A 27,854-nucleotide genomic window follows, 5' to 3' on the forward strand; every position below is an offset into this window, starting at 1 on the left:
CACTTTTAACGGTTTTTCTAATTGAAAATCACACGAAGAGGATCATGATTCACACAAAGATTGTGGAACTTACCCAAGTCTCAAAAACTCAAAATCAAAGTGATATTCTTAGCACAACATGACTCTTATGCCACTAGCAAAGGGGAGAGAAAACCCAATTCATAAAATTGGTAAAGACTTAATTTCCAACTAAGAAAGCAACAAAATTCAATTATTTGTGTGAGACATGATATCATTGATATGGCACATGCAAATGGAACAAAATTGTAAGTAATATTTTGACATTGGCTTATGGCTAATGGAGAGAGAGAGAGAGAGAGAGAGAGAGAGAGAGAGAGAGTAGTAATCTAGTCAATCAGATTGACCTCGGCCACTTGAAAAACATAATGCAGGTTTTGCTCCTAGATGGTATCTTCATCTTCTCTCTTCACCTTCTAACATGGAACCCCCTTCCTTTATTGCCCCTTCCTTTATGGTTAAGAAGGCAAGCAATTATTAATCCAAGCTATTAGGGGCCCCATTGATTAACAAGCCTAGAGACAGACAGCCCAGCAAAAGGCCTGTACTAATAATTCTCAAATTTCAATTCAATTGAAAGCAAGCTTGGAATTTTACAGTTTTGGGCTCCAAGATGAGGAGGAAGGCTCACTCTCTCTATGAGGAGAGTGGGAGAGTGGGGGATACAACACAAAGGGTTTGAAGTAAAAGGAACCCAAATGAAGGACATGCCATGAAATGTGAAACACAATGCCACATGGTTTGTCCTGAGCATCCATCCTTGTACTTCTTTTTCTTGGTTTGTAAAAGTCTGAAAGCTACAAACAAGCTGTCACTATTTTCCCTTCTCTCCTCCTCCTACTTACGCATTTCAAACAAACCCTAAAATGGACAAAAAGAAATTTTTAAATAAAGGGGAAGTGAACTTGGCCCCCTTCATTTGCAGTTTCTTCCTTTTCTATAAGCATCTCTCTCTCACTTCACTAATAATATCTATATGCTCCTTCATTTACATTATCCACTCTCTCTCTCTCTCTCACTCTCTCTCTCTATGGGCAGCAGATATCTCCAATGGCATTTTGCTGACTGGTACAATAAGTGATCCTTCACCTCTTAAACCTACAACACCCAACTAATAATTTTTTTAGCTTTAGCTTTTTATTTTATTTCCTTGACTACCCACTTTATTGGTTATTAATGGAATCCATGTCAGTGAATAAATGGCTGGAAAACCATTCTTCTTCTGCACCACTTATCTGTAAGAATTCTCTCACCTCTTCTTCTCTTTCTCTCTCTTGTTTGTTTGTGTTTATTTATTTGTTTAATGGTCTAAAATAGTAATGTTTTTCATCTTATAGCTTCCCAATTTCTTGGAGAAACACTGCTTAGATATCATTAATTTATTAGAAAGAACAAAAGTCTGACTTTCTAGTTTGGGTTTCTATCTTCTATTTTGAGAAAACAAAGATTGCAATTCCCAGAGTTGCATTTCTTGCTTTGCTACTTGATATTTTCTTAGTTAAGTAGTTAATTTTGTTTAAGCTCCCGCATATAAATTGGTTGGGATTCTTGTATAATTTTTTGTTCAATTTGGGTTTCTGATACAGTATTTAAATTGGCATATTGCTGTTGTGTCTGATAGAATAGATTAACCCTTTTGGAATTTGAGAGTGCACAAGCTGCTTAGAGAAATTTGTTTCATCATTAAACCTCTGTTTATTTGGATTTCTGATGAAGTTATTTGGTGTTTTCATTCTTTAATAATGTTTATTGTGATGAACTTTTGAAATGCATTCTTATTGAAGGTGATACGATTACAAATAGCAAGAGAGAAGCTTAATTGAGGGGGGTTGGAGGAGGGGGCCAGGGAGGAGAAGTAGAAGAAACAAGCTTTAGAAGTAAGAGTTTTTATGGACTGGAACTTGAAAGCACCTTCTTGGGATTTGACTGAACTAGAACAAGAAACTTTTTCCAACTTAGGCACAGTTGATGGGTCTAGTAGCTTTGGAGATCATAGGACCATCAAAGGCAACTTTTCTGTTGATTTGAAGCTTGGTCAGTTGGGTGATTCAGGTAACAATGAGTTGGTGGATATGTTGAAGGAGGCTGGGGGTCCGAAAACTACATCATCGCCTTCTGGACCATCAAAGAGGTCAAGAGCAGCTTACAGTGGATCTCAGACAGTCTCATGCCTTGTTGATGGCTGCAATTCAGACCTTAGTGTTTGTAGAGATTACCATAGGCGCCATAAAGTCTGTGAGCTCCACTCTAAGACTCCTCAGGTCACAATTAACGGCCAAAAGCAACGATTCTGCCAGCAGTGCAGCAGGTATAAGATTTTACAGCAAGTGTTTCATGTAAGAGTAACATTGGTTGTTTTTTATTTCACTTGAATTTTGCTTTAGAATGTGGAGCACCTTAGTTATTGCAATGTTCTTGATCAAGTATTTCCCTATTTTGATTTTGCATTTTAATTTTACTTACACAGCGATTATCCCAAAATATTGTCAACAGAAGTTGGTAGGTCAATTTCATCTCTCCATGCATTCTGCTGCCTTTGTGAAGCATCTGCACTGAATTGTAACTTTGATATGTATTTTGGATTTAGAAAGCGATCTTATTAAATATGAGAGAAAGTCTTAGCTGGGTTGATTATACAGGAATTAGAATGTCTTACAGAAGGATGTTCATCTTTGTGATCCTTCTCTAAGGAGGTAGTGTACCACAATTCCAGAAGCCCTCTTAGATGTCCTCGTGTCTCTGCAAATGGAATATGAGTTAACTTTCAAGTCTATCCGATATTTTGTTTATATTTTAGTAGACTTGCAAATGTGAACGAACAAGACTTCAACTGATATCGATTAGTTTCTTATATTCAAGATGATATCTATATATGTTAGTTTCAGATGAGTTATTCCTTCTGTTCTGAGCCATGATCCTGGAAAGACCAAGTTTCTCAAACTTCAGTCTTTTTATGTAGGTTCCATTCGCTGGAGGAATTTGATGAAGGAAAGAGAAGCTGCAGGAAGCGTCTTGATGGACACAATCGTAGACGAAGGAAGCCCCAACCAGAACCCTTGTCACGTCCAGGAAGTTTTTTGTCCAGTTACCAAGGTTAGCTGCAACCTTGTTTGTGGTGCACTTAATCTAAATCTTCGAAGCAGGCATGTGCATGCACTTGTGCACAGGCACAGACAGATATGACTCATTCTTGCATCCGTACATAGAACTTTAGAAGTAATAGTATAGTATCTTCTGGAACTTTTTATTTGAACATATCCACTCAGCTGAGTGCTTCATCAACTATGTGTGGTCAATTTCCGCACTTGATGACCTAGTGGCCACTAAAGCAAATTCTGGTGGCCTATCCTTATAGCCTGGTATTTGACTTCAATAAGATCCTTCTCTTTAAATTTCTTTTATGGTTCTTCCCAAGTATTAATCTTATTGTCAAGTGCTGCCTGCCTTTAGATGTCATTTGAACTGCAAATTTTTCTGCTTTTACTAACTGATCATAGATTAGAACAAACTTACATGAACTAAATTCTCAAGCAGACTGATGGGATTTCTTGAATTTGATGTCAACTTACAATCAAGCATATACTTATGCCTTTTCTTTTAAATAAAGCAGTTTGGATTTCTGGAATTAAATTAGATTTTCACTTCTTGCAGGTACACAATTGCTACCATTCTCCAGTTCACTTGTGTACCCCTCCACCACTGTTGTGAACCCAACCTGGGCTGGAGTTGTCAAAGCTGAGGCCGATACCGGTCTTCATAACCAGCATCTCCAACTGCCATTGATAGATAAACAAAACATGTTTCTTGGGTCCTCAACCAGCACCAGCAGCACCTACAAGGGAGGAAAGCAATTCTCACTTTTCCAAGGCTCCCCACTCCACAACCAAACATCTCATCATGGAGCATCTGTCTGCCAGCCCCTTCTGAATACCATTTCATTCTCAGAAACTGGTGGTGGGGCAAAGAGCAAAATGTTTTGTGACAGGCTAACAACTCAAATCCACGATTCGGATTGTGCTCTCTCTCTTCTGTCATCACCACAGACACAGCAGACATCTGAAATAGGTTTGAGACACATGGTGCACCAGCCTAATTCAATATCTCTGATGCAACAACGATTAGGCCCCGGAGGCCTTCATGGGAACAACAGTATAGAGCCCATGGATTCAGTTCTGGTCTCCAATGGAAGTGAAGCAAATGTTCATTGCCCCGGAATGTTTCACCTAGGCTCTGATGGGTCCCTGGGGAACAATCAACAACATCAACATCAACATCAACATCAAGCCCCTCAAACACTTCCCTTCCATTGGCAGTAGCAAAATGCAGGTTTCCTATACTGCTGCATAATTCATTTAGAACCTCTTTGTATGATTTTGCAGGGCCTTCTAGCCATCCTGTAAACTAAAGGATACTATTTACATACTCTCCCAACTATGATTAATTATATTTGGCTCCTCATGAATCATGATGGATAACCATTTTGGTCAACTCTCTATTTGCTTTTTCCATTCACCACATAGGAGTTTGACTCTTCGCTCCTTAGTTTCTCATGAAATTGTACTATGGTCAAAGAATATCAGTCAATTAATTACCAGTCTGACCTGCAAAAGAACTGTGGATGTGTTTGACCATATGGGCTATGGGGAAGCAAAAGCTGGCTTGCTCTGTACTCACATAAGTGCCAATTAGTTTTTTAAGGGCTCTGCCAATTCCTGAGGGCATATTGAGTCTCTGCAAATTAAAATTTAAAATTCCCAGAAATAATATGTAGATGCAAAACTTCATAGCGAATCACCAAAATATGAAAATTCATAGGGTTCAGGAGCGAAACCGCAAAATATAAAATATTCATGAGTGAAACCTTAAGATTTAAAAGCAACTCAAAAACACGAGATACGATTTAATCAGGTTATTCAAACATAGTCAAAGAAGACTCGAGACGAGATATGGTAATAAATAGCATAAAAGATATAAAAATACTTGGGTATCATCCTCACACAGTCACATGGTATTACTAATCTACGTGTTATCATATAAGTAGACAACATAAATGATATGTTGCAAACCCAAGGTATAGTACAAACAAATACACATGTTATAAAATAGGTAGCTCGGCTTGGACAGTATTGGTGTTGAGTCCAAGCCAATCCTTTTGAGTTCCACCCCTCTGGTTAGGACTTGTAAGATACAATATGTGGGATTGTTGTTTAATTTAATAAGTCCAGTCCCAACATTTATAAGTTAACCAAGCAGTGCCTAATACTTTTGTCATAGCTGCGCCGCTATACTATGTGTTTAAAAATTTTAAAAACGGGTGTAGCCTAGCGACTATACGATTTATATATATTAAAAAAGACCCGTCTAGCGCCTATCCGCCACGTGCCAAAACAGTAAAACCGAACGGCTATACTATTTTTAAAAAAAATTAGAAAAATGAGTATAGCCTCGGCTATACTATTTTTAAAAAAACCGAATGGCATGAGTGTATTGGTAATACCGTACATTGATATAGGCCCACATATACGTACGGATGAGATTGAAAGTATATTGCATGCTTAAACTCTCCTTTCGTAGCTAAGCAACATAAGGGAACTCTTCCAATTCGATACCTACTATGCATCCATTCTTACATTAATGTCGAAAAGGACAAAAGATTTTAAAACAACTCGAAAAACACCAGATACGATTTAATTAGGTTGTTGCAATAGAATCAGTGAAGACGAGATGCGGTAATAAATAACATTAAAGATATAAAAATATTTGCGTGTGACTGTTACTGTCACATTATGTTGCTCAATTACGTATTATAATATAAATAGACGGCATGAATTATATGTCATTAACCTAGAGTATGATATTAAAAAAAGCAAATACATGTTTATAAGATTAGTGGATTGGTAAAAATAAGTAGTGGTATGACCATCACACCAAAAAATATCTCCGGTAAAAAGAAAAGCATTACAGACGCCTCATACAAGTGTGAGCAATCTAAACCGTACATTGATATATAACCCACATAAACGTACGACTGAAATTAACAGTACATCGCACCTGCGAATTTTCTTTTCGTAGCATAGCCTAGCACCAAAAAAGTAGTAAATTGAGAGAATTCAATTCCAATTTAATACTTTGGATTTCATAGTGAACTCCAGATGTAGTCAACTGTTTGATTGGATTGGATTTTCTCTGGCAGAGTAGACAAATGAAAATTTATGATTTTGCATGTAAAACAGCGTCCTTTTCTGCTACCTAACTCAGGAAGGTTCAAAAAAATAGATATAAAAAACGTTCAGAATTATAAATGCAATCATAGAATTTCTATAAAAAAAACAAAAAAAAAACCCAGGAAGGTTCAAAAAAACAGATATAAAAAGGAGCTCCCACTTACACCATCACAACAGAGCAGAGCTACTCAGAGCATTGTTACGTTCTGTTCTCATAACAAAGCAGAAGGAGGCGACGAGAAGACGACAATGGCTGCAAAACCAGACATGGTTGCAGAAGTGGAAATGGCTGATGCAAAAGGAGTGTTTTCTCCGGCACACGACGACGTTTCAGTGAGCATTCTGGCGAGACCACCCGCCGTTTCTTTCGCATCATCAGCTGCCTGTGTTGGCAAAACGTGGAACCAAAGCTGCAACAAAATTCTTTCTCGTCCCCGGTTCTCTTCAGCTTTATCTTTCAATCCGGACCTGCATGTAAGTCTTAAATAACTCTGTTTGCTTAACTCTGGATTTTGTTTCATGTATGGTTCTTTTCTTCTTTTTTTGAAGGCTGCCTTAGATGAGGTTCTTGCTGACGCTTTCTCTAAGGCGCTTCGACCGGACTTCATTATCGCATACATCGGCATAAATTTTAGCTTGGAAGAAACTCACCACCTTGTAAATGATCATTCTACCTCTGCTTAAATTTTTTTTTGTTATCTTTTGTTGTTGTTTTTTTTCTTTTTCTTTTTGAGAGTGGTTGTTCTGCCGCAGATCACTGAGAAGGTAGGCCCTGGAATTCCGGTTATAACCAATAAGGCCAAGGGACTAATTGGCACTGATGTCCAAACTGATAAGCTCAGAGAGGTCTGTTCTTTCATTTCATGGAATTGTTTGAGTTAATAAAAAGATCATGTTGACTAAATAGAATATTTTGTGCAGGTGATTTGGGGATCGACTGATGGTGATTCTGAGTGGAATGAGAACAATTCGAACAGAGGGATTGTTTTGTCTGTCGGATACATGCCCGGTTTGAAAGTCGATGTCATCCCACTCTTAAGGCCAAAGAATGTAAAGCTTTTGCTGCCTTTGCAATGCTATTAAGCTTTTAATTAGTGTTTCTCTTTTTATTACCATTTGTTGGTGTGAAGGAAAATTGCATGACTTGGAGATTCTTGCTAATCAGGAACAACAATTGACTATGGATGACCACTTTCTGATGGAAATTATGGATTTCACCTGCGCTGCTTCAGGTTCTTTATCCCCATCTTGTATCATAATGTTTGGGGTAAGTTGGTCTTCCTCATCTGATCTTTTCTTTTGTTGGTTAAACATTCACAACAAGGCAGTTTCTTTTATTTCTTCTAATTGGGTTACTTCATGGTTGCTCATCTAGGATAAAAATGAGGATATGAATCCCATTCTTACCATCCTTGGTGAGTACTTTTTTCCTAAAATGAGTTGATAAGTATATATTACTTATTAGCCTGATTTTCTAAGCTCATAGATTTTTATGTTTCCACAAACTTGTTTATGGATCTTATGGCTGATAACTTTCTGTATCTTGCAGATCAGGTCATGCCTGATGAGACAGCCATTGTTGGTGATGCAAGTGCCGCCTTTCTGTGCACTCAAATGGATGAAGCCGAAAATTATAATAAGGATGCGTTCTCTTTCGCCGCTGCTGCTCTCGTTTTCGCGAGGGATCAATACAAGCCTGAAGGTATTTCCCTATGCAGAACTGTCCTATATTCTGCAACAAATTATGTCTGAACATAATCATTATTCATAGTTTACCCTTTTTTGGTACTCTATTGCTTATTTCTGTCATTCATGTGCTTCCCATTTTCTTGTTTCAAAGTTCTGTTTTTAATAACTCATCAACTTTGTGTCTTTCCTGGTTTTGAATTTAATGAGCAGACATAGGGGAGACTGAGTTTCATGTCACAGTGTCGAGCGGTATAATACCATTTGGTCCTTATTTCAAGACGGTTTCAGTTCTGGAGAAGCATTGTCTTTGTTCATGGGTTTCTGCCATAATGCTAGGATTCGAAAGTGTCATTATCGATTGCTACGATGTTTTAATGGAACTGAAAAGCCAGGTGTGTCACTATAAATTCGTAATTGACTCACGAATAACATAGATATGATCGAATATTATATTGTCAGACCGTCAATTCACAAATTAGAGTAAGAATCCCCCAAATTAGGGTTGAAATAGATTTAACTTCGTTATAAGAAAAATCTGTTGTGATGTAGATCAAAAAGCCTGATATGTACATTGGGGTCACACAAAGAAGAAACTACTCCATTTTGGAAAAACCACCAAGCTCCATAAGATCCTTGTCCTTCCATGAAGTTAAGGAGTAAGTCACAAACCCTTTTTCTACTTCTGTTTGCCTGAATTTCTTGTAGAAATATTCATATCAATTGAAAAACAAAAAGGGACTAATTAGTGTTGGTTTTTATGGTTTGAACTTTGAACAGTGGAGAGGGAGACTTCATCCTTGTTGATGGCATTGGTATCAAACCTGGTGATATCTTCTTCTTCTACCATGCAGATGCTGAAAATGCCTTGATCACCATTGATCAAGCCCGTCGCAAACTTAAAACTTTGCGTGAAGATTATGAGAAAAACGGGCGAGAAGTGTTTGGAGGCTTCATCTTCTCCTGTGAAAATCGCGGTGTGTCATTTTTCAAGAGTCCTGGAGTTGATAGCAAGCCATTTGCTATGAACTTTCCTGGAGTTCCAGTAGCTGGTATGTTTGGCAATGGTGGGGAGATTGGACGTGGTGCTTTGCTTGGTGTTAAGAAAAATCTACGACTAAATGGTCCTCGCAGCTGTGTCCATGCCTACAGCTCTGTTTACTTGGCCATGTCATATGTTCCTCCTCCTGAGGCTCCAATGATCATAGATGAGTAGATGTTGCTCAATTTTTCTCCATGTGGATTAAATAAAGTTGGAGAATGGAAATAAAAGAGCTTCTAGATCTAGGGTTTCTTTTTTTCATCTTCTTTTGTTGTTGTGGGTTTTGGTAGGGATGTTGGCAGAAAGTTGGTGTTCTGTCTTGCCATCTCTTCCAATTGCGTTTATCATTTATGTAATAGTACTAGGTCTAGGCCAGGCAACTCCATTGTAGCTTCTACAGTTGTTCAAACTTGATCATGTGGAGGAAGTTAAATGAGAAGTGCTGGTACTATTAAGTATGTATCCAAATGAAAATTGATAATGGTAGTATCCTATGTGCATATGAAGCCCTTATCATCACCAAGTGTTTCCAGATAAAGCATTTGGAGGTTCTTCGTGAAGAAGTACATGTTAGCTGCTTCTTTGAAAAAATACTTTTTCAAATCATAGACACGGATGTGTGTTTAATTAACATATAAATTAATCTCAAAATACATCTCTCTCAAACATAAGTTGGTTTAGGCAGGTTTACAAAAGCTCAAAATCAAACTACATACGGTAATTTTTAAACCGTTTGACTTTTTTAAATTAAAACCAAACTAAATCGATAATTATGATTTCATCAGTTCCACCGGATGCCCACCCCTAAACATAGCCTTTCAAAAATGAACTAACATGTCCTTGTTAGACATGAGGATACTTGACTATTAACTCAAAAGTAATGCTTGATGGACATCATTTTTAAATCTAAATCAATTGAGCTTTCCCTCACTAGCCTTTGCTTTATAATGTGAGAGAGTTGAGATATAAATTTAGTCTAGTAATTGACACATCACTTGTTACATAACTTGCTTGACTAAAATGTGTTCCAAATTTTCCTGTGATTACTTGTGTATATTTTTATATGCTTAGAAAAAAAAAAGTATTTATTTTATTTTATAATCTTATGTAGTATTTTTCCTGTTTTTATTTATACAATGAGAATATTTTACCAGTAGTTTGTTCGATTGTTCCAACTAAAGGAAGAAAGAAGAGCAGATACAAACACGATAGCTCAAACCATCCAAAGCTTGAAACTTGGAATTGCTTGAGACTTGAGACTCTGAAAGTCGGCATCTTTACAGAACAAAGATGGACGAGGCATCGTCGTCGTCCTCGACGATCAGAAACAAAAACGACATGAAACGGCCCCAAACGACGGCGGCAGGGTTGTTATCGCCGATAAACGACGACCTTCTCCACAACATCCTCTCGCGCCTGCCCGCCTTATCCTTCGCATCGGCGGCGTGCGTTAGCAAATCCTGGAACCAAATCTGCAGTCGAATCCTCTCTCGCCCAAAACTCGCCTCTGCCCTCTCTCTCCACCCCTCGCCTAAGGTTTAGCCCCCTGTTTGGTTTCCGAGAAAATCACGAGCACCCACATTTTATCACACATTTTCTCTGCGTATATATGTATGTCAAGCTTTATTTTTGTGTCTTGGAATTGATAGGCTGCTGTGAAAGAGGTTATCGAGAAGGTTCTAGCTGAGCCGATACGACCTCATTTCGTTGTAGCTAATATTGGCAGTGGGTTTCGCTTGTATGACATTTTCAGGCTTGTATGTGTTCTTGATCCTATGAACCTTAATTAACTTCATTATATATACACATATTTAATTTAAAAAATCAAATTATGGATTTTTCTTGTGTTACTGTTTAATATTGTAGATATCAAGAAAATTGGGGTCCAGCGTTCCGTTTATCATTTCTACTTCAAGCGGAATTATTGGAAGAGATGCTCTTACCCATGAAGTCAAAGAGGTTTCATAGATAGTTGTGTTTTTTGGGGTTCGCCTAGTTTTTGTTCATTACTTTGCAGCAAGTTTAACTCTTTACTAATTTTGGGTAAAATTTGGTTAATTAGGTTAAGTGGGGAGATGTTTGTGGTGATGGAAGTGATGAAGATTGCTCTATACCAGCAAAGGATGTGAACTACGGCATCCTTTTGACTGTTGGCTTTGTGCCGGGATTGAAAGTTGATGCTATCCCACTATTAAGATCAACAAAGGTGCCAAATTCTACAATGAACCTGAAATGCTGATTTTTTTGAAAGTTCTACAGTGATGAATTTCAGATGTGGAAACTTGGGACATATAGTTTTGGTTGTTATTATCATTTGTGGGAATTTGTAGAATCTTTCAAGCTCTTTCTGCAGTAATGGATTTGTTGACACAAACGTTTACAATGACATCAGGAACCTCGAGAGGTCTTGCTTGATAAATTCATCAAGGATATTAAAGATTACACAGCCTCTGTTTCAGGTTGCACCTTCCCTGTTGCAATTATGATGTTTGGAGTGAGTTTCTGCCCTCATACTTGATTGCCTATTTGTTCTTTTTTTCCTTGTTTTTTCCCTTTGTTAAAAATCAGCTGCAGTTTTCCATCGTTGCATTGCTAATATTTGACATGATTGATGGTACAGGATGGGCTTATTAACATGAAACCAATAATTGATGCATTGGGTGAGTATCCTGACTGTGTAATCATATTATGTTTTTATATCTTCTTTAATTAGACTGTCTTTATGAGGAAAAACATAAAAGTAGTTTTATGCTTATAATTGAAAGCTTGAACTGCTAAAAAAGAAATGGGGTTAGAAGAGGAATATGAAAAAGAAAAGAAAAAAAGCACTTGGTTTCATGGCTAGGGAAAACAAGGAATGATTTGTTTAGCTTTTGAAAGATGAGGGAGACAAGCTGATACTTTCAAATTTTTGTGTGTTGCAAGATCTTACTGGATCAGCTTTTGTTGATTATATCTTAATATCTCATTTATTGCAGATTATTCTATGCCTATGGAAACGGTGATTGTGGGTGATGAGAGAGGTCGCTTTTTATATAGAAGTGGGAACGAGTCTAGAAATGTCTGTGGGAGTGCAAAATACTTTTCAGATGCTGTTGCTCTTATATTTGCCAGGGACAAAGACAAGCCATCTGGTAATGATTTAATTTCGTTATTTATACATTACTGTGATCCTCATGTTGTTTCCAGTGTAGTTTCCTGTTCACATAGCTAACTTGCATGCCTTGACAAAATTTGAAGAAAAAAAATAAAAGATATATATCATTTCTTGATAGATTGCTACTTAGCCTTCCAAAATCTGAAGCCACTTCAGGTTGCTGTATATTTTGCAAAACCCCCTTTGCCAATTTAAAACACATCCAGATGTATTCAATTCTGAAGCATATTACTTATGCTTTTCATGTTTAATGCTTTCATACTTTAACAAAATGGGGTTTTGGTTACGATCACAGTTTGTTTTCAAATTTTGGAACAGTGACTTTTCAAAATTGCATAACTTCACAATTGACTTTAATCTGGTTTCGATATTTGAGATGCATGCTAATCTCAACTTTTGATAAATAAAGGTTTCCTTTTTTTTTTTTAATGCATTGCTTTTTCCAAATTGTTCTTATTTTTATGGGTAAGTGTTTGCTTTTTCTTTTTTTGAACTTTCCAGATTGTATCTCACATGCCTCATTATGTGCTGATAAGGTTTCATAGATGCTTGCTTCTGAACTTTCCCAGTGACTTAGTTGTTTTCTTCTTCCTGCTTTCATGTGGAAACCTTGGCCCACCCCGTTGCAGTTACTCTAGTAATCGTGTAGTATATCTATGATTGCTCTCTTATTCTGTAAAGTTATTATATCAAACTGCCCAATGTGTTTCATTATCACTTATCTGGTCTGGTATAAATGAGAAGGTATCGGAGATATTCAATTCCAAATTGCATTGTCAAAAGGAGTGTCAACAGTAGGTTCCAGGCACAAGGCTGTTTCTGTTAAAGAGAACCACTGTGAGCATTCTACTTGGCTAACTGCTAGAAGAGAAGGACACCCAGAGACTCTTGATGGTCAACAACTTCTTAATGACATCAACGACGAGGTAAAAGAACACATTTAAAATTTCCAAGTGGGGCATGTTAAAAATCTGCAGAAAGTGCCAGTTGACTTTGAAGTATTGTTTTACGTTGGATTAGTGAATCCAAAAAATATTACAAGTGAATTTATTTAACAAATATAGTAAATGTAAAACCTATTTTATATAAGTATCATACATTCTTACAGTTACAAGTACTTTTCTTGTTTTTGAAATGTTTATGTGACAGTTAGAAGATTATGCTGATTCTTCTGATCTATACATTGGGGTTATAAAACGAAGAAATATCTCCATGGGATCAGAGAAGCCAAGAATGATTACGTCCTTGGAATTCCATGGAGTTGTAGGGTAATATTCAGAACTTTTCATCTTTAACTGGCTTGTATTGTCTTTTGCAACTTTTGATCTTGGGCTCGGAATGGATTTCCTGCACAGTTCCGCATGGATAGTATACCAACTCTCTTTTGAATTTCTATTATATTGATTTAAAACTTTTTTTGATAAATCTATTGATTTAAGTATTAACACGAGGCCTTTTCCACAGAGGAGATGATGAGTACCTTTATGTCAGTGGTGTTGGCATTAAAACTGCCGATTACTTCCATTTCTATCGTTCTGACCCCGAATCTGCATTATCTTCATGCAACAATGTCTCCTTAAGCCTTAAAAAGTTGAAGTCAGATGAAGATTCAAAACATCGTCGTCATATAAGCGAAGTATTTGGGGGTTTTATGTTCGCTTGTTGTGGCCGTGGTGAGTCATTCTTCGGACGCGTCAATGTTGATGGATCTCCCTTCGTGGAGAACTTCCCTGGGGTTCCACTGGCAGGAATATTTTGCGGGGGAGAAATTGGACGTGGCCCTTCAAGGTTGACTGGGGAAGCACATAAAGATAGTGATGCTCGTTGCAATATGCATGTTTACAGCACCATTTATCTTGTACTATCATATACTCCATTACCATTGGAGCATTAGATGTTTGACGATCGCTCAACTGTAATTTGGTTGCTTATACTTGACTCATTTTCCTTATTTTTCTTTATTTCTTTTAACCTTTACTTTAGTTGAACGCAACTATTTATACACTTTGGTTGCATTGTTGATAATCAATGAACTATTTGTATGACCCCGAAATTAATTTGCATTGGGTGTTTTCTTTTCTGTTTAGCACATTTTCATGCGATATATATACCATGTCATATATGCAAAGTTTATTTTTCAAGCGGATCACTATTTTTTTGGGTGTGTGCAATTTTTGGCCTAATGAATCAACTCAAAAACTTTTCTCACTTTTTTGGTATTAATAGAATAGATTCATGCTTGGCCAATACTAGAAAAGTCTAACATCATCACTAAATTGGTCTTTTCCTTTATTGGTGACCTATAAAGGGAACTTTAGGGTTATTGATGGGTAACCTCAGAATGGGTACGCGCATACACCCATTTTACATCCTTAGCTAAACAATGTGTTTGGAAAAACGCTCACCCTACCAGTAGACTAATCTGTATTTGACTTAAACATGCACACCTTTGATCCAATGATTACATCTCTTGAACTATTGTTATTGTATTCCTCTTTAATATACACTAGATTCATAAATTATAATCGTTTGATGTTTGCATCCACGGGGATAGGATGTTTGCAATTCTATAACATACTGATTTTGTAATAATTATAATAATCTTATGGCTGATGATCTCTTGAGGTTCCTGAGAAATGTCAACGAGGATTTTTTTTAAGCAGTCTGGTTGACTATGTTGATGAGGTTGTCATGTATTGGGTTTTTAGGTACGATTCATTTACATTTCCGATGGTAGACTGGGAATGTGTTTCTTGCATAAATATAGTGATACTCATTGCACTCTGCATGAAGGATGTAGGTTTCGCTTGGCGATCACTCAATTGTAATTTGGTTGCTTATACTTAACTCATTATCCTTATTTCTCACATCCAACATCCAAGAAGTAGGTATCCTCCAGGAAAGATCAAAGAGAAGGAGAAGGGAATCGGCTAGCTCCTATTGAAAAAGTCCTACCCCTTCGGCTTGGTCAGCTTCTTCCTTAGATGCTTTTGTGGTGTGGAGTCTATTTTGAACCTTTACTTTAGTTGAACATAACTGTTTATACACTTTGTTGCACAATTGGTGATCAACGAACATTTTGTAGTACATTTTCATGCTATATACATATATAGATATACTATAAATATATGCGAATACCAGGTATAATACACGGTACATGATTTAGCTGCCAAGAACATAATGCACTAAATATTTGCAATTGCAAGAACTTTAGTTTGCTTCCAAACAAGTGGATGCAACCATGCAATTTGCAAACATGTCTAAATAAATACAAAAATATAGTAATTTCTATTACTAAAATAATAAATTAGATGGAATCATATCTGAATGCAGGGTTCTATTTTAGGCATGTTAACATAAGATGAGATGTATATATGAGGATGTATGTGTATACGTACATGTGTGTAGGATCGTGTATAAGACAGTTATCAGTATACAACAAAATTTGCAATAAATTAGAGCCCAAAAAGGCAAAAAGAAGAAGAAGAAGAAACTAGTTAGCAAGAAATGGGATGAAGTGACAAGGCAACTGTGATATTGGCACGGCTCAATCAAATCAAAGGACCCAATACTTGGGAGATTTGATTTGATTGAGCCATTCCAACATCCCACATTTTTTCAGCTAAACAAGAAGAAAACTGATAAGGCAGGAGGAAGGAAATCATAAATTTGATCACCTCCATCCATTGCTTTATATCACTCTATCAAAAACCTTCCTCTTCTTCTTCTTCTTCTTCATATGGTTTCCTCTTATACATATGGATGGCGAGTCAACGATGCATAGAAGAAAAAAAATGAACCAAAAAAAGAGGTGATGGATGTGGAGAAGCCATTGAACTAGAAGGTGCAAATGGGGAGACGGATATATAAAAGAAATGAAAGAAGAGTGGAATTTATAAAGATGGGTTGCAAACAAATAGAAGCAGACAACGGTTGGGACGTCAAAATCTTTGTTTCATTTGGGAGAAGGGATTATATTTAATAAATTTTTCCCTTTGGTCTTCCACAAATGATTAGTGGTCTATGACATTGTCACAGTGAATGCACAAGAAAGATGCCTTAGTTGCAATTCCTTGTAATTTCCAATTGTAGTGGTCATTACACAAACCTTTGCCATAATAGTTTTTTTTTTTTTTTTTTTTTTTTTTTTTTGGGGGGGTTTTGTTTTGGTGTATTGGTGTTGTCACCCCCCATATTTTAGAGGGTTGAATCTTTCAAATTATTGTATTTTCAATCATACACAGGTAGATTGAACTGGCAAAACCATGAAATTAAAAGTAGCCAATATTCTATGGAATTCATTGCCGTCCAATTTAGAAGTTGCCAAATGAATGCTTAGGAGACTAGTTCATATGGTGATGATGGTGATCAAGTGAAGAACTTTTGAAGGTCTTATTTGGGTTGTTGACAACTAGATGAATGTATTTAGCAAGAAAATACAACATCTAATCTAGTGTGAATAAATTATGTTAGAATAAATTTATGTAATAATGCATGGTAATGGTGTGCTCATTACCTCCACTAAAAACAAGATAAACAAACGTATGCATATTAGACAACCCATGAAGCCAAACACTGAATGACTAAAACCTAATTTTATCTTATCCCATTTTTCTTCATGATTAAGTGAAATGAATATAGAAGCCCACTGGAAACGAAACCAGACTTGACCCCAGCCTCCACAAGAAGAAACAAGCAATAGCTCCACCGTTTGCCCTTTGAAGATTTACAAATTTATTGTTTTTTATTTGTTATTTATAAGATTTTCAATCTATTGACTGCCCAAGAGCCACATTGCCCACTTCAATTCACCAATCTGAAACTAAAGCATGTTGCTCTTGGCATTACTTTCAAGGATATGGAATCAAATCCTGCTTTCACCCAAGTGAGGGGCTATGAGTCATTTGGGATCTTAAATTTGGGATTTATTTTATTTTGGGTGTAATTAGCATAAAATCAAACAAAAAACGTCAAAACAAATTATAGCCGGCATCTGACTGACCAATAGGGAAAGAGGGAATTAACAGTCGGCAGCCGACAATTAGTGCTCTGGATTTCTGCAACCAACCAAAGAGAAAGGAAGTGATTAAGTAAATGCAAATAAAAAGTTGGATGAACTCTTTGTATTGTATGTTTGGGAGTGCTTGTGGAATGACTTAAAGCTATTGCTGACAACAAAAAACGTTTTAGCATAAACAAGAAACACTTGGATTTTTAACGAAAATATCGACTTTCTTCTAATAGAAGTGTTTCCAACAAAAGCAATTATGATCGAAAGTGCATCCTATACAAAAAGTTCTCAAACAGACCTTATAAGATTAATCATATAATAGTGCAATGATTTCCATAAAAAGTCGCCAAAGCTGGTGCTGTGCAATGCTAGACCAACCAGAAAGGAAATGAAGAGGAAGTGGTGAAGGTGGCTGGAATATTCCTCACCAAACCTAAGAATCTACAATCCAAGTCCATGCAGAGAAAATCTTATAACTTTTTTTTGGTGCCATGTGGGTATCACAAAGCTTAGGAAAACAGCAATGGTTTCTCATCTTTATATATAACATAAAACCTGCCAGTCACAACCACAGGCATTGAGCTTTAACAAATGATCAGAATTTCCTGATAAGTGCCGGCCCGGAACTACCATAGGACAGCCGATTGTCAATTGATATTTGAAAACAATTTGATCGAAATACAAGGTAGACAACCAAAAAAGAAAGCTCTGTCTCGGAGCTGCTTATTTCCTTACAAGGAAAGCCTCCAACTAAACAATACACAGAAACATGACAAAGCAACTGATCAAATAGAAATCCCCAAAGACTTCTTGAACTTTTCAACCTCCAAGTATACTGTGGAGTAAGGGAGGAATTCTTGGAAATATTCTTTGCTTAAATCATTTATTGCGACAGCAAGTTTGGGGATTTCCAAGGTCTCTTCATGCGTCAGGGTTCGGACAAACCTTGCTGGGTTTCCAGCCCAAAGTTCACCAGTTGGAATTCTTCTCCCTGGGGGAACGACAGATCCAGCTTCAAGGATAGCATGGGTCTCCACCAAGGAACCTTCCATGAGAATCGAATGCTGCCCAATAATGCATTCTGGCTCAATTGTACAGGACCGTAACAGACTGTATGCACCAATAGTCACAAACCTCTCAATGGATGTCTCTGCTGGAAGTCCTGAGATAAGGAAAGGGGCCACGTATTGTAAAACTCAGAAAAAATCCCACCATATCTACAAGCAGCGATTGCTCACTTGCATATTTTAGACATTTTCATTTAGAAACTTGCTAGTTGCTATGCATGTCAAGACAAAACATCAACAACTAATAACAATGGAATATAAAGGAGTCGCTATCACGTTCTAGGATGGACTAACAAGCCATGTATTTTTAAGTTTCATCAAGTCTTCTTATTAGAAATATTGATATATGCTCCTTTTACGAAGCCAATGAAGAAGACGGATCAGATGATCATATTCATAACAAGTTGATGAAATTAAGGTTGGTCTCTAGGTAGGACCAGGAAAAATGTAGAGGTCTACCTGTGGAAAATCAGTCTAAAGCAGATACCCAAGGGAGAAAACTAATTAAGGAAAAAAATCTCCAGGGTTATATGCCAAATATTAGAACTTGAAGGAGATTTCAAACTCTTGAATGAAGTGAACCTAAACCTAATTATAAGCTTGCCAGTTCAAAAAGTATAAAGCAAGAGATGTTACATGTATAACAGGTTCAGAAAAGGCCACTTCCACTCACCTGTTTTAAAACATTATATAAATCCAACTAGTCAACATTACAACTTTCTCACTTATCATATAAAATATAATTTTCTCCACAAATGCTACTGAACTCATCCTCCAATATTTATTGGAACCTGCTGTTCCTCAAAGCAGATAATTTCTAATCATATAGTGCCTGACACCCATGCCTAGCATATCAGTCTGCCCACAAATTTGAGCAATGGAAAATGGACAAAGGATAGCCTAAGAGACCCCATATTGGAATGGAAAATTCAAATGGCAGAGGCAATTGCACACTACCTCCCCAACTTTGTTTTAAAAAACTCTTCTATTTCTTTATGCTCAAACCACACAAAAAATAGCCATCACATTACTTCCAAAAAACAGTTGATTTCTCCCCACCAACAAAAGCACAATGATTCTCAAAGAACAATGAAATGTATGAAGCCAGAATCACCCACAACGACTTTGCTTCCCATAAACAACATGTGTCATAGGCGCAATTAAGAAAAAGATGGTCAATACTCTTGGAAACCTTTTCACACATAAACCAATGGGGTGACACAGAGAATTAGGTCCTATCCTTTGAATAATATCCCAAGTCCTACCATGAGCAATAATCCAAGTACAAACTTTCACCATGCAAGGCACTCCTTCCCAGAAGGATTAAAACTGGGAAAGGATAACTCATCAATCACTACTCAACAATGGTTGCATGGAAATAGACCTGAGGATTCAATTTCCCAATCTTCTATCCAATCCAAAAGATTGTAAAGAAAGAGACATTTATATCAATGAGAGACTAAAGAAGAAATCTCCCTAACTTCCAAACCATTCAAATTCTACAAAAACAAAAATTCCACCTCCTTGGAAAAAAAAGACACAGCAGACACATTGGCAGCTTAGGAAACATTCCACACAAAGGAGAGTCTCCAATCCATTTATCCTTCCAATCTAACTCTTTCCAAATCCCCATGAATTGAAGATGAGGAAAGAAGGAAATAATGAAATGGTGAAATGTCTTTACAATGACATCAACTCGAACCTATGGCCACAATTTTAGAACCCCACTATTGACATATATTTTTTCTTTTGAAGGATATGCCAAAGGGCTTCCCCCTTCCCCTTCTCTCTCCGCCACCACTTAACTAAAAGAGCAAGATTTATGATTTCAAATTGTCCACCCCACCTCCTATGACCTATTTTGCATTATACAACTTCCTACCCAAACAGACGATGCCTTTTTTCCTTCTCCAAAGCCCTCCCACACCCAAAAAAAAAAAAATTCACTAGTTTCTGTTTCTCCATCCTCTAAGTCATTGCTCAAATCCAAAAAGGAGATAAATATAAAATCACCAAGCCGCTCAAAGCTGACTGAGTGTAAGTCTAACCTTTAGATAAGTCCACTACTTTCCACCATACCCATCTTTTCTCCCTCACCGGAGCCCAAAAATTAATAGCTCGGGGACTACAGTACACCTAGTGGAAGACCCAAATTTACGACAAGATTCCAGTATTAACTTATCAATTTCAAGTTTTTTTTTTTTCCCACATTTTCAGCTAATCAGCCTCATCAGCCCAACCCATACACAGCAACTATACTCAGTGTAGCAATCCAAAACTACATTCAGGTGTTAACTCGTTTCAAATCGAACAATTAACAGAACCTCAACCAAATTCACTATCTAAATAACAAATTATGAAATTAATAGAAGGAAAAACAAAAACCGACGAAAACTAGGAAATTGGGGAACCTACCTGTAGGGGAAGACCAAGCAGCGTGAAGGACACAGCGTTCCTGAACATTGGAGCAGAAGCCGACGGTGATCTTATTGAGATCACCGCGTAGGACCGACCCAGGCCAAACGGAGGCTCCGTCGTTTACCGTGACCTGTCCGGCCAAGACCACGTTGGGTGCCACGTAGGCGTCGACGGCGATCTTCGGCAGCCACTGGCCTAGCGGGATTATCTTTCTCTGACCTCGGTAGTCCCATTTGACCCGATCCGGCGAGGGTGTTATGTCCGCGGCTTTTGATGCTTCGGCGGCGAAGGTGCGGTGGAGTGAGGTAGGCTGGGCTGAGCTGGAGAAGGAGGTTAGGGCTTTTCTGGAGATGCGAGCTAAGGCCGCCATTGGAGAGAAGCAGAGAGAGAGAGAGAGAGAGAGAGAGTGGAAGCTGGAAATGGAGGAGAGTGAGGTGGGAGAGTCGTTTGGTTTGGATGTGGGCCGGAGATTGTAATGCGTATAAATTGGGCTGAAGCCGGATAACTATTGTTTAGCCCAAAATCCCAACTATCATTGACGCAGTTGATGTATAAGTTCATAGTGTTTTTATTTATACCACATTTACTTATTATATTGCATCATTTGTACTTCTTTGATAGATTAACGGCATAATTAATCCAGCTAACATGCATATATGGATTCCGCCAATTGATAAAGGGAGTGTGCTCCCTCCTTGCACCCGAGTTCGATCACAAGTATTTTAGACTATTGTCTTGTCAAACAAAAAACAAAAAAAAAAAAAAAAAAAAACTCAAATGAGTGAGAATTAATTATAGTCTTTTCTATTGTTCTCGTAATTTTGTGTGTACAAGTTCTTGGCATGTGTATGTATGGATGTTATCGAAGTTCTTTGTAATTTAATAAGAAGTTTTTTGTTTCCTTGTTTTTATATATATTTTCTTTTCATTTGGGTAATTAGTTGATCAGGATCAGTATTTGTACCATATATCTTTTGGGTTCTTTCTGCACTACTTGTGCTTAGTACCTAACATAGACTTAATTTCTTTTGATAAAATGGTTCTTAACAATCTGCTTGAGGAATTTTACATAAAATTATAACAATACATCATATACCATGGCGTCCGCACGGTAATAAGACATCTGGATAAAAAAAGAACTGCATATACCAAACTCCACACACGAGAAAAATAAAAAGAAAAGAAAAATTAGACACCCAAGCTGTAGGTACAAATAGGAAAATAGCTGAAGGCACTATTACGGCCTTTACAAATCAAGTAGTTGGTGCGAGAGACGAGATATCTTGAATATCAAAATTCACTGTCACACACCAGAATATAATTAGTAATTAAAATATGATCAAACCATTAACTTATTGAGATAATAAATAAGAAATTGTCACATCAGTTTATAACATCAACAATGAGTACCTTGGAAAGAATTGCATGTATGCATTTGGTCCCAAAATGCTCGAGCTTGCGTGATCAGCATAATGATGAAGCTCATGGAACTTACGTCAATTCACAAGACAAATCAGTTTGCGTGTTAAACTGAAATATCCAAACTATATACATATTTATATTATTTCAAAGTAATTTGTAAAAGCAACTCACTCTTTTTTGCAGACGACTGTTTTCTTCTTGCATTGCTTTATGCTGCATTTCATATACAGATATGGAAAATTAATTATGTACGTCCAAAGTACTAATCCATTTAGTATTTAGCTAGGATTAATTCTTAATTATAATTACCTTTCTTTTCAGCGAGCTGATGTTCTCAGAAATGACCCGTCCCTGCGAATTAATCACAAGTCACAGTCAAATTAATCTTTCTAATTGTACTCAACTTTTGATGATGATCATTAACTTATGACTTGAACAAATTAAACCAGAAGTTGGTGTGATTAATTAGTTAATCCTTAAACATACTATTTGAGAGCGGATGCGTTCAACCCCAGTTTTCAACTGCCGCTCGAGCTGTTTTAGCTCTTGCATGCCTAGCATATCAAGCTCTTCCCCAGCCAAGTTCCTGCGTACAAGTCATACATAATTCCATTTTAATGATAATTAAGGTTAAATTACTAAAACAACCATAATTAACACACGGCAAATTGATTTTTAGTGGGTGTAAAAACCTACTTCAGCCTCATTTCCGAGTTGGCTATTGATCTCCTTAGCTCTTCATTTTCATTATTCCTCCTAAACTGTGAACCAGACAGACAGAGATTATATTAATTATAACTAAATCATACATAACATAAGATGATTACAATTAGCTCACCTTCATGGGACACTAATTAATTAAAAAAATTAAGAAAAATAAGTTGTGTCCCGTGAAAATAGGACCCAGTGTTCTTATTTTGGTTTTTAATTTAAATTGTTTTAATATGAAAAAAGTTAATTTACTATATTATCCTTATTTAATGGAAAATGCTTAATACATTCATTAACTATGATTTATTTTTTTAGTATTTTGAATGTTTTAAAATTCTCTACCTTTTTGCTTTATATATAACCGTACCTCCATGGTTCTGGCCCGTCTGAAGCTTGAGTTGTTTGATTCAGGCAGACCCACTTGATTTCTATACATGGCAATGGTCCTGTTTATGCTGCACCACAGATCAATAATCCTGGTTTTACTGCTAGTTGTTTATAATTAAACATGCACCGAAGTTCATTAAGCGGTAATTAAACGTGATGTATTAATTAAAGATGGGGAAGACGAACTCATGGCTTGCAAATTGGTAGATCTTGCCAGAGGGAGACAAGATGATGATTGCAACTTCAGCATCACATAAGACGGAGAGCTCAAAAGCCTTCTTCAGGAGCCCATTTCGTCGTTTCGAGAAGGTCACCTGCCTGCTTGTTGGGTTTTCTATTCTCTTCAGCTCCACTTTCCCCCTCCCCATTTTACTATATCACACTTCAAATCTTATCACCCTTTCATACCATATCAATATATATATATATATATATAGAGAGAGAGAGAGAGAGAGAGAGAGAGAGAGAGAGAGAGAGAGAGAGAGATATGTTTAAGTAGAAGAATAAGCTATAGATGATTCTATTTACAAGGTTGGTTAGTTTAATTTGCTTTGACACGACGCCACTACTCAAATTCCCCTTTGCAATCATCCCTCCTCTTCCATTATTATTTGTTTTTACTATGACCCCCTACCCTATTCATTCACTTTTAGTTACGTGAATTTTCAGCATGTTTCTGATTAAACCTAACCTAGCTAGCTAGTAGTTTGTGGGGTTTAAAACCGTGGTGCAAAGATTCCAACTCCAAACCTCTAACAAAGTGAAGACTAAATGACATTAGACCAAATGATAATTGACACAAATCTCGGATTCTTGAGTTACGATATTATTAATTACTTACACTCATGTATCCTAAAAGTTCACACAAGTTGAGCACTTAGAGCATCTCCAACTGATATATCAAATTGCCACATGGACATGAAATGTCAAAAATTAAAGGTTAAAGTTGCTCTAATCGATTAGTCAAATCCTACATAAATTTGAAGGCTGGAAAAGATATGTCAAAAATAACATATCAAAAAGTTTGATGTCAAATATTATTTTAATATTTTATTAGTTATGGACCCCACTATCATGTACTATGTTTAAAAAATTTATGCATCATATGGGCCATATTTGCTTTTAAAATATAATAAAATAATATGATATTTGGTATTTCATGTGGAGTTAAATTTTTTTCAAAGTGTCAAATTACCACATAAACCATCAAATTCAAATTTAACATTTTGCATTTGACATCTCTATTGGAGATACTATTAAAAAAACTATCTTGTTTGAATTAGCATATTATTCCAATATTTGTTGACAATATTGGTATTGAGTCCCATCTCCCACAAAGGCGGAATATTCTACATAAAGAAACCCATCTATACAAGTGAGTTTGAGTGTGGTGTGCATTTAATATTATATATAGGGATAATTAATTAACACATCAATTATCACATGTAATATGTTAATTAAAAGGGATATATGAACTTAGTCTAGTTAATTAAAATAAATGTATTCCTTATTCTGTAACCGAGTTCGAACACCCTTTCATATAATTTAAAATAGGACATCTTTTGTATAAATTATGTCAACTAAAGAAGTGACATATCTTTACGCAAGAGATGCCATCTGAATAGCAAATATGAAACATGCATTTGCATATATGCCATTTCAGTTATACTCCAATATAAATTGCATGTTGCGATAAAGATCAATCAGCAGTTGACACGTAAAACTTAGAACTCAAAAAAGAGGAGAAGGGATGGGATGTACATGGGTTGCAAAATCAAACCCATCAAAGGCTTTTTGAATAATTAAAAGAGAAAAATATGTTGGAAAGGTCAAAAGAAAAGAAGTTTTTGTTGGGATTTACAAGAAAATGTGGTGAGTGACAAACAAAGCGTCAAATCATGGCTTATCTTGAAGGGGTTTCATGGAGACATGTTAAGTCGAGATTGGAGCTATATGCCTCAATGGTGGTCACCTCACCATGATGTTGATGGATTCAAACCTAGGACATTACCACTTACACTGTGAGAATCTTCGAGCTAAAATATTGTATAAGAGCATCTTTAAGAGAATCTTTAAATTTTATTTCAATTCTAGTTAAAATAGCTAACCACATAAAAAAGTTGGTTTCTCCAGTAATACTCTTTATTTTAGCTAACTTCAAATATTTTATTATTTTAAATTTATTAAAAAATTAAAAGAAAGAATCCAAAAGTTAATTTTCTCTAGACCCCACCGAACCTTTTTGTTTTCTATTCTCTCTCTCTCTCTCTCTCTCTCTCTCTCTCTCTCTCTCTCTCTCTCTCTCTTGCACAGCTTTCAGTTGGCGAGCCTGAATTTCTCTCTACCCATCACTACATGGAGCGATCCAAAATAGCGAAAACTAAAATAGCGAGAGAGGTAGCGAGGCTGCTGGAGGGTAGTTTTTCCTTCTTTTTTGCTAAAATGGCTAGGGATAAGGGAGTAGCGATGCAGTTGGAGATGCTCTAAGTTCTCTCTTCTCTTGTAAATGTATGAAAATTCGATATTCTTTGAGACACTTGAAACACACAAAAGGGGGATTTTAAATAGCTTTCAAATATAACGTTTTGGTATCTTATACGCAAATATTCTAAAACAATAGCAATTTAATCTTAAATTTTAAGACGTTCGTGGTGGTTAGTAGAAATTAACTTCTTTCAGTTCAGGAAAAATTAGTCCACTTCACCTTAGAAGTTCCTTAAATAATAAAAAGTAAATTATAGCACACCCTTAGAACAATTTTTTACTCCATCCTTACTCATACGTACGCGAGTCCACACTTTGATGAAAAGAAAAGCAAAAACAAAAACAAAAAAAACAAAAAAGCAATAGGCTCTCACAGTAGTAGTCCATTATTGTATACGAGTTTCACATCGTATCTGAATGGAAAATACTTCGCTCCTTACATGTTAGCTTACAATGAGTTTTTATATATAAATCATAATTATTTGACACGTACACGAAAATTTAGGTTACAAGCAAGATTCTATGTGAATTATGCTTGATTCATACGAGTTTTTCTAGATACGTATCCACTCATACTTGTTCAAAGTTAGTTGCAGGGGCTCCTAAATGTAATTAGACTCCAACTAGACTTGAACCAAAAGCGAAAACATTTGCAACTGCTCATGTGAATATCAATCACTTTTCTCTTAAATTACTCATCTAGGATTGGTTACAACACATGATGTGATTTAAGAGAAAAATGGCAACAAGTTTCCCACATTTTCCTTTCTATGTCTCCTCTTCAGCAAACCAGCAATCAAATCTAAAAACTTTATAATTAAATCGAACATGGTGTTACATCTTTAAAAGTATACGCATTTTTATTGATTGGGCTAAGCTCAAACTTGAAACACGTGTTCGTCAAGATTTGATAACTTTCTTCTGAGTGATGGGGGGGGTCGGGTATCGTGAGCAATGACATGTGGGTCTACATTATCATCACCTAGCCCAATTACTCCACTTTCTTAGGCTCTTCATTTTCTATTTCCTTGTATTGTTCATTAAAAGCTCTTTTCTTTAAAAGTTGGCAGTTTAGTTCAGTTGGACAAGACAATGTACTCGCCTCTTTACTCGAATTTGATTTTCCTGTTGAAATTATCGCTTGTTTTAATAAAACTTTAGGGTTGCATTTACTTATATTATTTATTTTTATGCAAATGATACAGGTGACCCAAATTCTTTCTGGCAAACAGCAATAATTTCCAGCCCATCAAAAAGCCCAAAGGCACGACCTAAATTCATAGAATGTAGGCAATAATTTCCACATCAAAGAGGGAATTATGCCAAATTATGACAATAGGTGAACTTCATAGCCATCCATTTCATTGAATTGATTGAGGCATCCATTTCATTAGATGTGGGTAATCCCCCCCTAGTAAACACCTAATTAGGAATCCATTAAAATTCAGGAGCTGCTAAACCATTAAAACTAGCATCAAAATCCCAATACTGCTGCTCCTGCTAGGTTTAAACCAAAGGAAATTCTACAAAGCTTCATGATTTAAATTAAAAGCAATACCAAATTTTGCAATAGATTTATAATACACAAAGTAATTAAACAAGATAAGAAATTAAATGTCAGGTGAAAGCAAACTCTAAACCCAACTGAAATACAATATAATTAATCAGCCAGCATAGATGTGAACACCGATGGCAATGAGGAAGATGGTGATGAGGCCAAAGTAGATGACGGCATGAACCACAATAGAAGCGCCACTGGTCTGCATGTTCCCAAACTCCACCACCCTCCCCTTTCCGGGTATCTGAAACAAAAGCCCCGGTGTCAATACCACAAACAGCACCACTGCGATCACCACAGGACCCCAATCTGCCATTTTTCTCTGCAAACACTAAACTAGATGAAAACCAAGAAGAAGAAAATACTAGATGGGTTTCGAAGAAGAAGAAGATCTGACAAGGGCAAGTGGGGTTGTGGAAATTTGAAGAGATTTGAGGTTGGGAACATAAATGAATGGACAGGTGCCTCGGTATCATGTGTTTTTCTCGTGACAAGAGGGCGAGCGCAACCGTGCAGAGGCTAATGCGTGTCAGGATCTTGTTTATTTGGTTTTGACGGCTGTGATCTTCTTGGATAGGATGATGAGGTTGGAAATTTCATATTTCCTTTTCAGTGTTTCGGCTTTTGGGTTTGTTTCGAATTGGGTCTTCAGGCCCAAGCATAAGCCGT

General features: G+C 36.6%; 6 protein-coding genes across 6 annotated transcripts; 3 read left to right on the top strand and 3 right to left on the bottom strand.

Annotated features, from left to right (window-relative positions):
- Positions 1–912: 912 nt before the first annotated feature.
- LOC117628455 (squamosa promoter-binding-like protein 13A) lies at positions 913–4,506 on the top strand. The gene is made up of 4 exons (XM_034360913.1): positions 913–1,255; positions 1,803–2,326; positions 2,978–3,111; positions 3,670–4,506. Exons 2-4 carry the CDS (start codon positions 1,908–1,910, stop codon positions 4,332–4,334), a joined length of 1,218 nt encoding a protein of 405 aa, XP_034216804.1. The 5' UTR covers positions 913–1,255; positions 1,803–1,907; the 3' UTR covers positions 4,335–4,506.
- Positions 4,507–6,446: 1,940 nt separating this feature from the next.
- LOC117628523 (F-box/LRR-repeat protein At5g63520-like) lies at positions 6,447–9,398 on the top strand. The gene is made up of 10 exons (XM_034361002.1): positions 6,447–6,716; positions 6,792–6,899; positions 6,996–7,088; positions 7,164–7,292; positions 7,408–7,509; positions 7,618–7,657; positions 7,792–7,944; positions 8,142–8,323; positions 8,481–8,587; positions 8,709–9,398. The coding sequence occupies exons 1-10, from the start codon at positions 6,492–6,494 to the stop codon at positions 9,142–9,144; spliced, it is 1,575 nt and encodes a 524-aa protein (XP_034216893.1). The 5' UTR covers positions 6,447–6,491; the 3' UTR covers positions 9,145–9,398.
- A 718-nt stretch (positions 9,399–10,116) lies between these two features.
- On the top strand, positions 10,117–14,207 carry LOC117628390 (F-box/LRR-repeat protein At5g63520). Its single transcript, XM_034360823.1, has 10 exons — positions 10,117–10,506; positions 10,620–10,727; positions 10,837–10,929; positions 11,033–11,176; positions 11,363–11,464; positions 11,591–11,630; positions 11,949–12,104; positions 12,872–13,053; positions 13,277–13,395; positions 13,592–14,207. Exons 1-10 carry the CDS (start codon positions 10,261–10,263, stop codon positions 14,019–14,021), a joined length of 1,620 nt encoding a protein of 539 aa, XP_034216714.1. The 5' UTR covers positions 10,117–10,260; the 3' UTR covers positions 14,022–14,207.
- Positions 14,208–17,652: 3,445 nt separating this feature from the next.
- On the bottom strand, positions 17,653–21,078 carry LOC117627318 (gamma carbonic anhydrase-like 2, mitochondrial). The gene is made up of 2 exons (XM_034359345.1): positions 20,621–21,078; positions 17,653–18,300 (listed from the first exon to the last, which is right to left on the bottom strand). The coding sequence occupies exons 1-2, from the start codon at positions 20,991–20,993 to the stop codon at positions 17,924–17,926; spliced, it is 750 nt and encodes a 249-aa protein (XP_034215236.1). The 5' UTR covers positions 20,994–21,078; the 3' UTR covers positions 17,653–17,923.
- Positions 21,079–21,903: 825 nt separating this feature from the next.
- Positions 21,904–23,595, bottom strand: LOC117627319 (agamous-like MADS-box protein AGL19). The gene is made up of 8 exons (XM_034359346.1): positions 23,330–23,595; positions 23,124–23,211; positions 22,742–22,806; positions 22,532–22,631; positions 22,355–22,396; positions 22,217–22,258; positions 22,034–22,113; positions 21,904–21,923 (listed from the first exon to the last, which is right to left on the bottom strand). Exons 1-8 carry the CDS (start codon positions 23,509–23,511, stop codon positions 21,914–21,916), a joined length of 609 nt encoding a protein of 202 aa, XP_034215237.1. The 5' UTR covers positions 23,512–23,595; the 3' UTR covers positions 21,904–21,913.
- Positions 23,596–27,163: 3,568 nt separating this feature from the next.
- Positions 27,164–27,683, bottom strand: LOC117628164. The gene has a single exon (XM_034360547.1). It carries the CDS (start codon positions 27,499–27,501, stop codon positions 27,292–27,294), a length of 210 nt encoding a protein of 69 aa, XP_034216438.1. The 5' UTR covers positions 27,502–27,683; the 3' UTR covers positions 27,164–27,291.
- Positions 27,684–27,854: the final 171 nt, after the last annotated feature.

Source organism: Prunus dulcis, chromosome 5 (genome assembly GCF_902201215.1).
Source record: "Prunus dulcis chromosome 5, ALMONDv2, whole genome shotgun sequence".
NCBI lineage: Eukaryota > Viridiplantae > Streptophyta > Magnoliopsida > Rosales > Rosaceae > Prunus > Prunus dulcis.